At 35.2% G+C, this 15289-nt stretch overlaps 1 protein-coding gene across 1 annotated transcript in view; it reads left to right on the top strand.

Moving 5' to 3' along the window:
- The window catches only part of FBXL17 (F-box and leucine rich repeat protein 17), a 138576-nt gene that overhangs the window by 79139 nt on the left and 44148 nt on the right, over window positions 1–15289 (top strand). The window contains exon 7 of the mRNA XM_081942302.1: window positions 9709–9785. Within this exon, the coding sequence (XP_081798428.1) occupies window positions 9709–9785 (77 nt within the window). The remainder of the gene's footprint in view (window positions 1–9708; window positions 9786–15289) is intronic.

Below are 15289 nucleotides of genomic sequence, written 5' to 3'. Positions count from 1 at the left end.
TTAGTTTTGCTTTCCTGTAATTCATTGTTTTACCAACCCCCTCAATACTAACTAACTAAAAGCCATCCAAAAAACTTAAAAAGTCCTGGCTGTCTACTTTGGTATATGCATTTTAAATACTCAACAACGCAGAACATCAATAAAGGAGGTTGTGTACATTCAGAAGAATTCATGAAAAATCAACAGGACAAACGAGTGAGACCAACAAACCAGCAGGTTAAAACATTGTCCTTATAGCAAATTGTACTGTGGACTATGTCATACTACATGAATAAAATGTGTGTATGGACACCAAATATTACCAAGCAAAACAATAAAGAGTCTGCAATTTCCACAGAGGGCATGGGAATGTAGAATTCAATGAACACTATAACTTTTTCACACCAGTGAAATTGATAACATTCTGCTTTTTAAAAATGCATTTAGAGTCAAGAATTCCAAAAAGGGTTTTGCTCAAATAGATCAAACCATAAAGCATAAAAAAGGCTCTGTGTTCCTGGTTTGTTGATTTCATGCATAGATGTAGACTATGGGTATACTCCTTTGTCCATTGATTGTGAAGCTGCCAGCATCCTTGAAGATCAAAGGCATCCTGAGTCAACATCAACATAGAGTGAAAAGCATTACACAGTAAATTCATATCTGATTTCCAGAACCCAGTTCTATATTTATTCATTTGGGGGGGATTTGCTTGCCATTTGATAAAGTGAACTACAACTTGCAAAGATTTATGCCTTTTATCAAAATGTGTTAGTTGAAAAAGTGCTATCAGATTCCTTATTTTTATCACCATAAACTAATATATTTCTCTTCCTAGAATGATCCTTGGATCAAATCCATGAACCAAAAAAGCCCTTGTTTGTGTCATGTACTCTGGAGTAAACTTCCATTAATGTCCTAGGTTGGAATTACACTCTAACATTCTACAGTATAGAAAACTATACAGCAACAAATGTACAACTTTGAGTATTTTCAGTTAATTTTTCCATAATGAACCAGTGAGGCTGAATGTTGAAAATATAGTCTCAGTTATACAGAAAAAATATGTTAACTTTAAGAATTGCTCTCCATATTTGGGAAAGAAATCACACATTTATTTTATAGTTTGAAAAATTGTATAAGTATAGTGTGTACAGTCTGAAAAATGTACAATTATGTACATTTGAAAAATGATGTAAATTCAGTATTGACACATGCATTTGTTAAATGTATGGGATTGCAAGCTCTCACGTTTATTTATTATACTACAGTTTTGGTTTTTTAGTTTTAATTAAAACAGCTCTTCTGAGATTAAGCCCTTTTGCCATTTTAGGCTTTTTGAAATCTGAGATAAAAAGCAAATGTTATTTCGTAATATTATTTACATGATTTACATGATTTTAATTAATGGATATAATCTCCATGGTCACTTTTTGCAAAAGGGTATTTAATTGCTTAAACGTTTTTCATTGTTCGCATTTTGCAAAAACACTTGGGCCTTGAAGTATTATATCATACTATTGTTACTCCCTCAAACTCATTTCCTATTGCAACACCTGCCTTTCGTGCAGACTGAACCAATAGATAGAGAAGTAAAGCTTGCTTCTTTTTGCCAAGACATAACATAGCTCTTGGCAAGGTTATATTTGCAAATTGTTTTTCATGTGGGTTTAATTCAAGTAGCATTGTTATTGCCAGATCATCTGACTAATGAAGGACCAAAATGATAGTGGTTTTGTTTTGTTTTGTTTTTTTGCTTGAGGCGTGAACATGTAGCATTTCTTTTGGGAGAAAAAAGAAATGTGGTGTTTCAAACAAAGTAGAAAGTTTAACTTCAGGAAGGTCAGTATTTTTACTGGTAACATGGGAGAAAAAGCAACTTCATGAACAAAATAAAAAAATAATTTTGTGATTGCAAGAAACTGGAATAACAAAATACTTGCTATTTTATATTGGAGTATCAACTGCAACATTTGTAAAAATAAATATTTATTAACTTTGGAGATATGATCATGATTAATTGTTTGTTAGTGTGAATATTTTAATAATAAAATGGAGGCAAGTTTAATTAACTTGATCCTTTTTTTATCAACTACACCAGAATTCAATTAAATATTGTACTTTATTAATATTAAGATGGATATAGAAAATACTTGTCTCTCAAGGATTATTCCTCAACTTCATTATTCCTGAAGTTGAACATAAAGAAACATATCAGAAGTTGAAGGGATTCTATTCAGATTATGCTGCCTAGATTAAGCCTGGATCTCTTAGATGGACACAATTTACATCTTCAAACGTTTCAGCTATTGAGTTGAATTCTCGATTTAATTTCTTACGTCCACACTGGATTTGTACTGCACTAGTTTTATCTTTTACAAATTAAAAATCCTTTTCTTTCACTGAATGTTTTGGTGAGAAGGGTTGTAACTAAAGATTTGTTTATAAATGCTGGTCAGCTATAGCATTGGATACAATGAAAGAGCTATCCTAACGAGCAGAATGTAAGATTCTGATCAAATGGGGGCATTGTGAATGGTTTCCAATGAAAATTAGAGACTTGCCATTTGTTTGGTTCACACTTCACCTTGAAGAAAGACTAATTTGGGGATGCTTTAGAATTAATTATTGTTGCTGAATAGAAGATAGCATGGCTACTGTAAGTTAGGTATTGGTAACATAAAGATTGGATTGCTGTATTTCTCTTTATGCATAGGAGCCCTTCAGAATACTCCATAGTAGGTTGTTCACTAAACAAAAAGCCGCACACCGAAAATTTTGTCACATCACTCTGAATTGGCTGCATTCAAGCCAAAGAGTCAGCAATACTCCTTCCATTTATCCTGGTTAGTACTAGGGTCTGGTTGAACTTACCTATATCAGGTGATAATGCCATTGCTCCACAGAAAAAAAGAGGTATTTACACATACTGTATGCCATTTTCTTGCATCCTTCATCATTCTGTCCCACTCCCTTAAGCCTCCCAATCATTTTGGAGTGGCATACAGCTCTGCATAATTTCCTAGTAATCCTAAACTTAGATAGGGGATAAACTTTAAGGCAATCATTTCTTATTCCCCATTTATTTCATTTTTTTATTACAATAAGCATTCTAAACCAGTGGTAACTTTTTGTAGGATTCTGATGGTTATGCTAGAGATTTGGGGAAAGGGGTGCTTATATTCTTGCAGTCACACTTGTATATTTTTTAGGTTTCACCACATATATTGCTGCTAGTAGAAGAGCTTGGTTCCCTTCCCATATGGATTAACACATTCTTCTTTGCAAGATATCTAGCTATTGTACTTATTTCAAAGGTATTCAGTATAAATTGGGTCATCATAAAAAGCATTTAAACAAATTGTATTCAAACTGCAGGCATGCAGCTCTTTCTGTACAATATGAAGCACGGCATTAACAGCATGAATATTGGAAAATAAGCATTCACTTCCTAATTATTTGTGAATGTGATTTATCATCCTTGCTGATCACAACTTTGTAAATACTGGGGCATATAATCAGAACACATTCTCAGTCACTAGATTTCAAAGATATTCAAAGCAAATTGGAATGTGTGGTGCTCGTACACAACAAGAGAAAATGCTGTATAATGCAGAAATTCATTTTTAAATGTCTGCATCCCTATATTGCTTTGTTAATTGGTTTCATGCTCTAGGGGACATTAATGCTGAAGTGAACAATATATATGTATTATATTATATTCCTTTAGTCAAGTCAATTAATCTCTATTTTTCAAAATAGTTTTTCTTTGGAAGTTGTTGTGCAAATTTGACTAATTGTAATAAACAAGGAAGTGTTTGATAATTCACAAACTCCATTGCACTAATCTGTAAAACCTCAGTGCTTATGTATATGAAATAACTCTAGAATGACTTGCAAGAATGCATTTACATTTTTGTGTTCCTAATTAGTTTTTCAATACAATGTATAGATTCTTGTTTATTTTGGTAAGGAGCTAACCAATTGCTTTTTTGTAATCAAGAAAGAAAGACGTTGTTCCTGCTAAGGAATCAGTGATTAAGTAAGCCAAAAATACTATGTCAATTCTTCTCATTTAAACTGAGGAAAGGTTTAAGGACTTACTGGATAGATATATGAACATGAATGGCCCTTCTGTAATAATCTCTTTAAAGAAGGAAAAAAATGACACAAATTATAATTTATTATTTATTTATTTATTATTATTTATTTCTTAGCGCTTATAGACCGCCCCCTCTCCCGAAAGGGACTCGGGGCGGTGTACAGTCCATATCAAAATACATCATAAATGACTATAAAATTTAAACAATTAAAATATTAAGTGGATAAATACATAAATAGGAGGATAAAAAGATATACAGAACTGTACTGCTAAGTAAATAATTTAAAACGTACAGCATTTAAAACCCCAATATCCTATAAAATTAAGTTTAAAAAAGCAATCCCCCTAAAAAACCAGTAAGAAATATATATGCCAGGAGGTAGACGTTAAAATTATGCCAGGCCAGCCAGTCGGAACAGGTGTGTCTTCAATTTCTGTCGGAAGGAGCGGAAGTCAGTGGTGGCCATGCCAAACAAAATTAACAAAAGAATATAAGACAGAACAAAGGAAAAGGGGAGAATTGTCAAACCCCCTGGGCTGCCAAAATCAAACAATAAAAAGCAATAAAGTTTTCATGGAGGTATAGTTAATGCTAGTCCTGGGTAATACAGAGTAAATATAGTGAGTTAAGACAGACTTTTTGAAACTCCTTCCATAATCCAAACAACTTGTCCCCTGCTTTCCCATAATTACTCACAGAAGGCCTAGAAAGTTATGTCATGTACAGATGGTTTGATTTCAATCTTCCTGATCATTTGTCAGGAAAATGTAATTCAAATGTTAATAGATCACATATATGACCAATTCATTGTTACAAGTGAGGTGTATATATTTCTTTTTTGTTACATAATTTTTTCATACATGAAAGATACATAGTTCTTGATTTCTTGATAGACCCCCATATTATTCCTATGAGGCCTTCATAAATGAAACAGGTTAAACACCAAAGCTACTCCATTAACTTGGTAGATTGGAACCAGTCGAGATGTGATGCTGATTCTTTAGCTTGGATTTCCGTCAGATTTAAGAAACTAGGGTTTTTAAAACTTATTTGTCTTTGGAAAGCGCTATAAGGAAGCCACAGATTTTTTTTCAATTTAACTAGTACAGTGATATTGTCACAGCTGGAAGTAGGCTATTGCCACAAGTCAAAGTAGATTATTCCTGGGTGACCTACCTGAGATCCATTTGAAACTTGTTTACTGTAAGCTAGACACATTGACAGGCCTTGAAAATAAATATTCTCAAATTGACTGAGAATGTTAGTTTTGCCTTCTTTTCACTGATATATTATGGCAAATATTTGCTGCTTTTTGTTGCAACTGACAGAGTAGCAGCACAGAAATTAAAATATAGCCATGGGGAGATGGTTTAGGAATCCTTAAGGGAAAACTTTTCTCAAACAATTTGAATCTAAAACATAAAGTTGTTTCTCCCAGAGGTAGGTGTCAAATGTCACATTATGATTATCTAAGTATTCCAAATTCAGTGTATATGAACTAGAAGCTGGATCAGCATATTTATACTTGCTTGCTTGATTGAGGATGTAGTCTTAAGCACATTTTTCTATGAATGCAACGCTTTCCTATGAATGCTTTACTTTTGCTAGTGATATATTGATTTGTAGTATAAATAGTGGTCAGTTGAAGGTTTTTTTTTGTAATTTGAAGAACAGATGTCATACTTTTTGTTCATATGTGTCTGTACATATGGAGAGAAGTTAGCTTCTCTCCAAAGACAGGACTTTTTTATAGATAAGTTGGCCATAAGTTAGCTAGGGCGAATTGGCCACGGCGAGACAGCTGGGGCAAGTCAGCTACTGTTATGACCCAGGTCGCATAGACAAATTAGATGCTCTGATGAAAGACCACAACAGTGGCCGGTAAGACTCCACCCCACACTACCCTGAAAGGAGCCGCCCTCAGTCCCCCAAAGAAAAGCAGTAAAGACTAAAGTCAAAGAGAATATGCAAGCTTGTAGAACAAAGTCCAGGGGCAAGGTACAAAGGGCAAGCCAAGTCCACAGGGTAAGGCAAGTCCACAAGGCAAAATGCAGTTTGCAAGATAAAGACAAGGCACAGGCAGCAGCAGAATATAAGCCAAACAAATAATTATTCCTGAGGACACACATTTCTCCTTAAGTCAACCCACACCAGGTGTTCCTTTTGAGGAGGGGTGGGGCAACCTTCTCCAAGTAGCTTCACAGCCCTCTTTTGAACTTGCCTACATTCTGATCTCTGTGCCCTTGGATGAGTGGGGGAGGAGACAGCTATTTCTCATCAGAGGGGATCTGCTGCCTATCAGAACCACTGCCTGTCTGCAACCAATCCTCCTCTGTGTCTATGAGGGCAGGTAGCTCTCTGTCCAGTTGACCACTTCCTGAGAGACCTGGGGCAGCATTGTCATCAGCCCCCAGGCCTGTTCAAACATTCTAAGAGCAGACCACAGCAATCTCCAAGAACAGGAACAAATCACCATCCTAATAGGAGACATCTAACAATATATATGATTTAGATCAAGAATACCAAGCGCTGGATAGCACCTATCCTAAATATGATCCAACCTACTGGCTAAAGAAACTAACAGCAGTGCATGAATGCTTAGCAGGTGAAGCAGCTTCTAGCAGCAGGCTCCTACCCAGACCGGTTAACATAAGGAAATAAATTCCTTATGCTGTTGGTGACTCTACTGTTCCTGTGTTGTTGCACTGCAGTTAGGAGTGCATCTTGGATGACATTTTCAAGAATAGGACGTTTATCTTCTTGGCCTCTGCTTCCCACCTTAGTCTGATAGTCAAGTGCTGTGAGCCTTTTAGCAGTCTTTAGGGCCCGGATGGCGAACTTATGGCACATGTGCCACAGGTGGCATGTGGAGCCATTTGCCAGGGCACACAAGGCTTTGCCCTCTCAGCTGGCCAGCACGCATGTGGGTGCTTGCCAGCTGAGTTCACCCTTTTTAAAAGCCATTTTTCGCCCTCCCCAGGCTCCAGAAGCTTTATAGGAGCCTGGGGAGGGCAAAAAGAGCCTCCCCTGCCCCCCCATAGGCCTTCAGGAGCTTCCGGTTTGCTCATAGGGTCAGTTTAAGACCTCCGGAGCTTCAAGGACCTTCAGGAGGCTTTCCTGAAGCCTCTGGAGGACTAGAAATGATGCTACAAGCAAACCGGAAGGTCCCTGAAGCCTCCGGAGGGCTTAAACCGACCCTATGAGCAAACAGGAAGTGACTTCCAGTTTGCTTGTAGCCAGGGGCTCCACTCAAGCCCCCCCCCCCCGGACCTGGCAGCCTTTGTCCACTTTCGTCCTTCAACAGGCAGGGGGTGGGAAGACAACTCCTGGACGGAAGGCATCCAGAGCCAATCACGCAACAGCCTTGGTCACTCTGGGGGCTGTAGGAGGGGCTGAACGCCCCCCCCGGGCTTTGATGCTGTCTCCCAGCATCGGACACCCTCAACCTCCTATAAAGCCTCTGGAGCCTGGGGAGCGCGGAAAAAGCAGGCATAAAGGGGGGAACACCTCATGCGTGCATGCGCACTGGGAGGGTCATGCATTGCATTATGGGTGCGACACACCCACGCATGACCCCCCTGTGCTCCCCCCACTTATGGCACATGAGCCAAAAAAGGTTCGTCATAGCTGTTCTAGGGCTTCAGGTGGAGTCGTGCTTTTGGATGAGAAGTGAAATGTTTTCAAGGAAAAGCAAAGTCCAGTTGCTCTCTTGAAAAAGCACCTTTGGGCCAACCTCATTTAATTTCAGAAAACCGGTAATGATTAGCAATTGTAAATTATCAGTGAATTATATCAAAGGAATATTACAAAGAAGTGTGATATGCACATGTATTCTGCGCAAAATATATACATTTTCTAGCGTTAGGACATGAACCATCTTTAATTAAATATTTTCCAGCTAATCTTTATGTTTTCTTCTTTATGTCTTAAATAAAGTTTCACCTTAGAAAAATACAGTTCCTGTAAAAGTAACAGTGATTAGAGGACTGTTTTCAGCTAGTCATTCCAAGTCTCATCAGGTTCTGTTTCTAATTGTGTCATTAAGGTGATTGAAACTTCATTTTTTTAAAAAAGTGAAATATTCTGAACCAATGTCTGGCAGCTTTTATTAGCTGAAATGCATCACAAACAGTAACAAGGTCTCCAAGGACCACTTTTCTTGCAAGCTGTGTAGTCATATTTCCTCATTAGTTCATTTCAGTTGTCACTAATGCCATGTTCCAAGCTTTTGCAAGATTGTCCAAAAACATAAAAGCTATGTATGCATATAGAATAGACTATTATTTACCATAATTCAAATTATTTTGACTCAATTTGATAGCATTTATTTTACAGTTTCATTAACATATATTTTATCCAATAGGTAAACACTGAGCATTTGGAAGACTTCTCTGAATAATGTACAAATTGTAATGAAAAATGGATCCCTTTAAATTATTTTTAAATACACATTTAGCATTTAAATTTTGCACACACATCAAAAAGCCATATATTTCAAGACATTTCAGTATTCTTAAGATTAAATATATTGAGTGTTGAGAATATTTTGTGACAATACATAGCAGTATTCCCTGTTTTAACTTTTTTAAAAGCTTTTGTATATATGCTTTACTTTAATACAATGACTAGATATTAGTTGATATCAGTAAGGTTAGAAGTACAGGGAAAAAATGCAGTTCACATTATATATATAGCATTGATAATTTGTTCTCTTTACCTTGAATAATACATGTTTCAGTCTCAAATTTTTATGAAGGTCTTAACAGTAGACAATATAATTTGGTCTACTACTTAACATTGTTGCCATTTCCTCTACTATAGAAAAACAATTCTGTGTTACGGGTATGATTTTCAGGATAATAAATATAGAGAGAAATGTAGAAGACAACACTAGTTAATGAAAATGGTTGTCTGTTTTGGATTGTAAACTAACTACTTTAGCAATAAAATAATTGCTTACTTTGAAAAGAAAATATTTAAATTTTTAAAATTACTTAAATGTATAGTTTTGTTTATTCCTTTCATATATTTGAACAAAATAATATAAAATTCAGATGTATATAATTATTCTAGGAATCAACAAGATAATTAAAACCAAAATATTTTTTCCAATTAATATATTCTTATACAAATAAACATATTTCAGCCCTAAAGTTTGCTTACATTTGTAAAACTGACTCAGGCATACAGGAAAATATTGAGTGTCCAAATTTATAATGCTAGCTATTGCAAGATAATCTCACTGAATGATTAAATTAAAATATAATAGTTTTTCAAAATGAAAACAATTTGGAGTATCATTTTTTTTAAAAATTGAAGTGCAGATAGTAAGATATTATTAAACATTTTGTTGCTAATTTCTTTAATATCTTGTAATTAAGAATAAAATGAGATAGAAAACATGCTATTCAATATTTTAAAATATAATAACTTTTTTGAATTAATTTGACTGAAAAATAGACAAGTTATATATTTTGAAATATATTAGAATGTATTCACATTAAGCTAAAGTTTTACCTAATTTCATCCATTAGTCAATGACATTCGAAAGTCTAGTAACCACTGGATTTTCAGTCATATAAAATCTGTACAAATGTTGTTTAATCTAGATTTGTGTGTATTGCAGATGTGTGGAGGTCATTGCTACAGAAGGACAGAATTTGAAAGAACTTTATTTGGTATCATGTGAAATCACAGATTATGGTATGTAATATTTTCCCTTCTTATTTTTTCTCCTGGATATATAGAATAAATAGAGACTTTGGTGGATGCAGGTCATGGGACTTATAAATAATAAGTCAGATAGGATGCACTAGAGGTAATGATGCCCCATTTTAAATTGTGTCTCTTTTTATAGCAGAGGTCTTCAAACCTGGCAACTTTAAAACTTGTGAACTTCAACAGAATTCTCTAGCTAGCATAGCAAAAAAGGAGTGGTAACAGTGACCTCCTGGTAGCTTTCCCTTAATGTTTCCTTATGGGAATCTAGCAGAGAGTGTTGAAAATCTTCTGCCCTGCCCTGCCTGGGAAGCTGCTGGGTCAGGGAAAGAGGGAGGAATTGTGAGACTGACTGGGAAATCATCACAACATGTTGAAAATGAAGATCACATGATTGCAGCAGTAATAGCCAGTAGTACTGAAGCAGTCATAACTTCCCCAAATCTCATTTATCTGGATGTCATTCCCAGAGTTTGGATACATTTTTGTATGTTAGCCCATTTGAGGCACCTTGCTTCAAAAATAGTTATCCATGCACCATTTGCTCAGTTAAAAGTCATGACAAAGGGAATTTTAATAGTATTCATATAGTCAACCTATTGAGAAATTCTGTATGATTTATTAAGATTAAAATAATTTTAAATGTTGATAATTTAAATAATATTAAATATCAAAATGTCAACATTTTTCTTTTCAAAAAAATGAATATGTAATTTCAAAGGGAAAAATGAGCATATAGGCAGTAAGTTTGAACTTCCAAGTGAATAGGCAAATTATGATTTGAAGCTGCCTGGCTTATTATAGTTTCCCTCATTTTAGTACGTATTTGTCAGTTTAAATCTCATGCTTTATTATTATAACATTCACTTAATGATCATGTAATCTCATGCTTTATTATTATAAAACTCAATGATCATGTGAGGTTGTGGCTAAACTTGAACCATTGTTCCAATGAATCAGATTCCATAATCTAGTAGATATTAGGTGTTCTTATTTTTGTAACTTCCAGCATCACATAGCAATTTTCAAAAGAAAGTAGGGCAGGATGCCATTTTAGATAGGTGTTTATTTATAAAACTAAATATTACTACGATATACTCAGCTTCCAGATAATAAGCAATAGGAGAATAGAGATTAAAGCTGTTACATGGTTTTCTGGTTTGTAATACTACATATAGTTCATATAAGTAATTGATATGAAGAAAAGTAATGTGAAATGTGGAACTTCACAGATAGGCCTAAGGCAAAGAATCTCATAGGTAATTATGCATATTCAAAGAGGCTTCTCAAAATAAAACAAAATCTGTGGACATGTATCTGTGGACTTGGCAAAATTAACTTTAAAATTAGGGTTGCTATCACAAAAAAATAAGCACACTTTTAGTTCCTCTTGGATGCTTTATTATACTTCATCATATTTCCAGAACAATTTCATTTTCAATAATATCCCAAAAGCTAAAAATAAGCATGATTTCCAAGCAAGGGCCTATTATGTATGTCTATTCTGTCAGCCTCAGTGCCTATGAGTTTCAGCACTATGTACATTGCAGAATACCAGCAATTTCTCCTGGGATGCTTGGTACAGATGGATTAACCACCCAGGTACCTGGGAATGGGTAGCATTATTAATTTATATAGAACTTTATTTATATAATAACTTTTATATTACTATTGTTGGCCCCACAGTCAGCCAGATGTTTAGACTGGATTTGACCTTTTTATCCACCTGTTGAGTCCTTCCCAAATACTTTGGATAGGCTGATGTTGATATATCTTCAGAGTCTTTTCAGAGGCAGCATTTGCTGTTTGTTGCTGCCTTCTCAATTTTGGTTTCATATTTGTTTGTCTTTAAGGCTTGGTCTTATACAGCCAAAATCAGCCCTCTATCTCTTTTAACAATTTTCCTGCTCTTAGTCATTGCCAGGTCTTGTTGTTATCTACTTTGTCTGATGTTTTATTATTTGTTTGTTAATTATACTGGCCAGGTAATACTTTGCCTTGTCATGTCTCTTTTCTTCTCTTCATTTGGTCTTTCTTAAAGGCCAATTTGACCTCATGGTATTTAGTAAGTCTTAATGATATACTAACTTCAGTGTAACTTTGTCACTGTTCTACAGATATTCTTTCTTCTTCATCATCTATCTGCTATACTTGCAACGTTTCGTACCCACTTATGTTTCTTAGTAAATAAAGTCTGTCAAAGTTGCTGCAAATGAATGGCATGATTTATTATCATTTTTTGGGCTTTTAGCTCTACTTGAGTGTGATCCACTATTCCAGTTATGTATCTAATGGCAAATTATCCATGCAATAACCACCTTGATGATATTTCAATCACTGAGTTTTGACTTTAAGATCTTCTTCATTCTTCTGATGTATTCACTACTTACCTACTTCTTGAGTTCAGTGTGTTCGATGTCAGCTTGAAGGATACCGAGGAAGCTGTAGTGATCTTCTTCATCCAGACTCTTGAGATTATTTTCAAAGGTCATCTTGTTCTCTATAGTGGTGGAGATAGCATCCAGAGATAGCGTTCCAGAGCAATGTTCGTGGGCTCTGTTGGAACCCAGCCAGCTGCCATCTGACCGCCTTCAGCGGGATTGGGGAGAAGCCCCAGCCGCTGGGACAGGAGGCTGCTCTACCTGCTGTTGATGGGAGCCAGCCTTCCAGAAGAAAAACCTCTTTTCTCGATTGTTTTGGATGTTGTGGAAGATATAAAGCATTCCTGGATGCTATCTCCACCTCCCAGAGAACCGGCATCTCAGGTAAAACCAACGCCCAATTCCTTCAATATCGTGATTGTATATTTGGACAGTGTTGAGCAGTGACTATGTTTCAGATGGTATTTTTCATACAGTTTCAAATCACATTCATATAAAGGCGATAGGGATAGCCCAGCAAATGTTTTTGATGTTTGATAGCCATGACGTGATTTATTTAGTATTGTTGACAGAGGAGTCAATGCAGTGACAAACAGACAGTGAGTCTCCTTGAAATATTACTCTCTTGATATTAATCTCTCCCAGTCTGTCACCATGAACCATCAACTGTATCTTCCATTGTACCATCAATTTTTTCCCAAAGTTTCTGATGTTTCACCTGACTTTTATTATTTCTGCGTACTTGATTATCTAATTATGTGGCAGGGAGTCCAATGCCTTCTTGTAATCAATCCAAATTAAGTTCAAGTTAATCTTCCTTCCCTTACAATTTTCCAAAATCAAAATCCAAACTTTTCAATTAGGAATTGATCTTTTGTTTGTCTACTGAAAGAATACTTTCGTTTCTACTCAGATGGGAAGAGCTTGTTTTCAACTAGAAGCTGCATCAGCTACCAAATCAGCAATTTGAAGGTTGTTAACTGATCTATAGTTGCCTGGTGTTGCCTCTTTTGTTGGATCTTTCATTATCAGGTAGATTTTGCTAGATGTTAACAGGTTTTCAATTGGTGTATTCTTTTCAGGTATCCTCTTCTTATTGGACTTGATTTGTAATAGCAAATCATTGTTTGTTTCTAGTCCATATATTTCCAGTGGGTAAACCTTTTTTCTTCCAATAGTCCTGCATTTGCTGGTCCTGGTTTTTTCAGGTATCAGTCCTGAGTCATGTGGCACACTTGTCACCAGATGTCCAGAAATTCCAATACCAAGCCCAGTACTTGTTGACCTTGATGATGACCGCTTTGGTATACATTTCTGTAAGTTATTTCCCATCAGATTGTTTATGGTAGAGATACTCTTCATCTGACTCTTCTAATGACACCTGTGATTAATATTCAGTTTAGGATTTTAAAATATACAACTCTGCTTGTTTCTGTGTGTGAGAAAAAAGTGAATAAGTTCTTTACTATCCAGTTCATGTTATCTAGAAATAATTTCTCTCAAATGTTAAACATTATTCATATATTAACATTTCAAATTGCTTAGAAGAAGGCAAAGAGCAATGCAGAGTGTAGTTAAAATGTTTCCAAAACAATTTAAATGTATATATTACAGTTTTTCCAAAGTCAATTTGAAAGATTCTAGTTTTTGAAATGTCAGGATCTTTCTGACCTAGCTAAGTTAATGGCCTAGTTTATTTGTAATTCTCTTTCATCAATTGCTCTATTCATGCTTATTAAGTGTACATACTAAAACATTGCATCTAATTAAAAAATGCTAAGAACGCATATACAATTCTTCTATAAATATATAACTACTCAGTTTAGCAACAAAAAAGATTTTAGGTAAAAGATCTGAACAAATTTTAATAATACATAGGTCCTGAAATTCAACATTGTATTGTAAAGAAATGCTGTTTGGAAAAACAAATGTAGATCATATTAAAAAAAAATCCTGGGGGATATTTTTGAATGCATTTAATATATATCTTATAGTTGAATAGAAATTAATGTAGTAGTATAAGCTTTCATTCATATAGCCAATTTTATAATTGGTGAATAATTTTGGACTAGTTTAATTTAAGTCCCTACATTGTTTTTAGGATAAACTGGCATTGTTTGCATAGGTAAATTTTTATGCAATATTATGTTTAGTAAGGCTATAATAAATAAATAAATAAATGTTTAGAAAACTCTCTAAGTGGTTTACAGAGTCAGCATATTGCCCCCAACAATTTGGGTCCTCATTTTACCACCTCGGAAAGATGGAAGGCTGAATCAATCTTGAGCCTGGTGAGATTTGAACTGCCAAATTGCAAACAGCCACCAGTCAGAAGAAGTAGCCTGCAGTACTGAACTCTAACCACTGCGCCACTATAGCTCATGAAGAATAAGGTGCTGCATCTGAAGTACCAAACATAAGTGGTTGTTGGAAATGCAAAAACTATTAAAAACATAAACATAGTGGTAAATGAGAAACATTATTGGACTTCATATTCAATATTATTCAGAATAAAAAATATTAATATTCCAAAATATCTGTTTATATCAGTTATCTGTGATAAATGTCCAAACGATAAGCAATAATCCCTCATTCAAGCAATTCCCATATTGTTCGGGGTATAAAACACACTCCCCCCCCCCCAAAGAGGTTGAAAATTTGGGTGCATCTTATACTCTGAATGTAGCTTTTTGAAAGCTTTTTTTCAGCCCTAATGAGGTGTTAATGATTGAAGCGATCTTCCTTCCCGCTTTACTTGTTAGCACCTCATTAGGGTTGAAAAAAAACTTCGAATATTTTTACTGCAGCATACTGTTGGAAAAATTTCCCGGTTCTTTCCAGCTAGGAGAACCCACCAACAAAATATTTGAAGACTGCCTTAAAAGGTACTACTTTTCTCCAGTTTCTATTTTTGGGAGATAATCCTTTCAAGGGCAATGCAAAGAGCTCCTGTGACTATATGATTTCTATTCTTTTGGGGATAATCCCTTTAAGGGCAAGGCAGGGATTTTTCCTATAACCTATCTTGAGTTTTCTCAATGGTTTCCTTCAGGCAAGTGCTGGACTGGTTTGTTGATTCAGATTTGTTACATTTTTACAGGTTTTAAG

Source organism: Natrix helvetica (genome assembly GCF_964273705.1).
Source record: "Natrix helvetica genome assembly, chromosome: 2".
In the NCBI taxonomy this organism is placed as follows: Eukaryota; Metazoa; Chordata; class Lepidosauria; order Squamata; family Natricidae; genus Natrix; species Natrix helvetica.
Note: the sequence above shows the minus strand (reverse complement) of the source record. Positions and strands in the feature narration are given on the sequence as shown.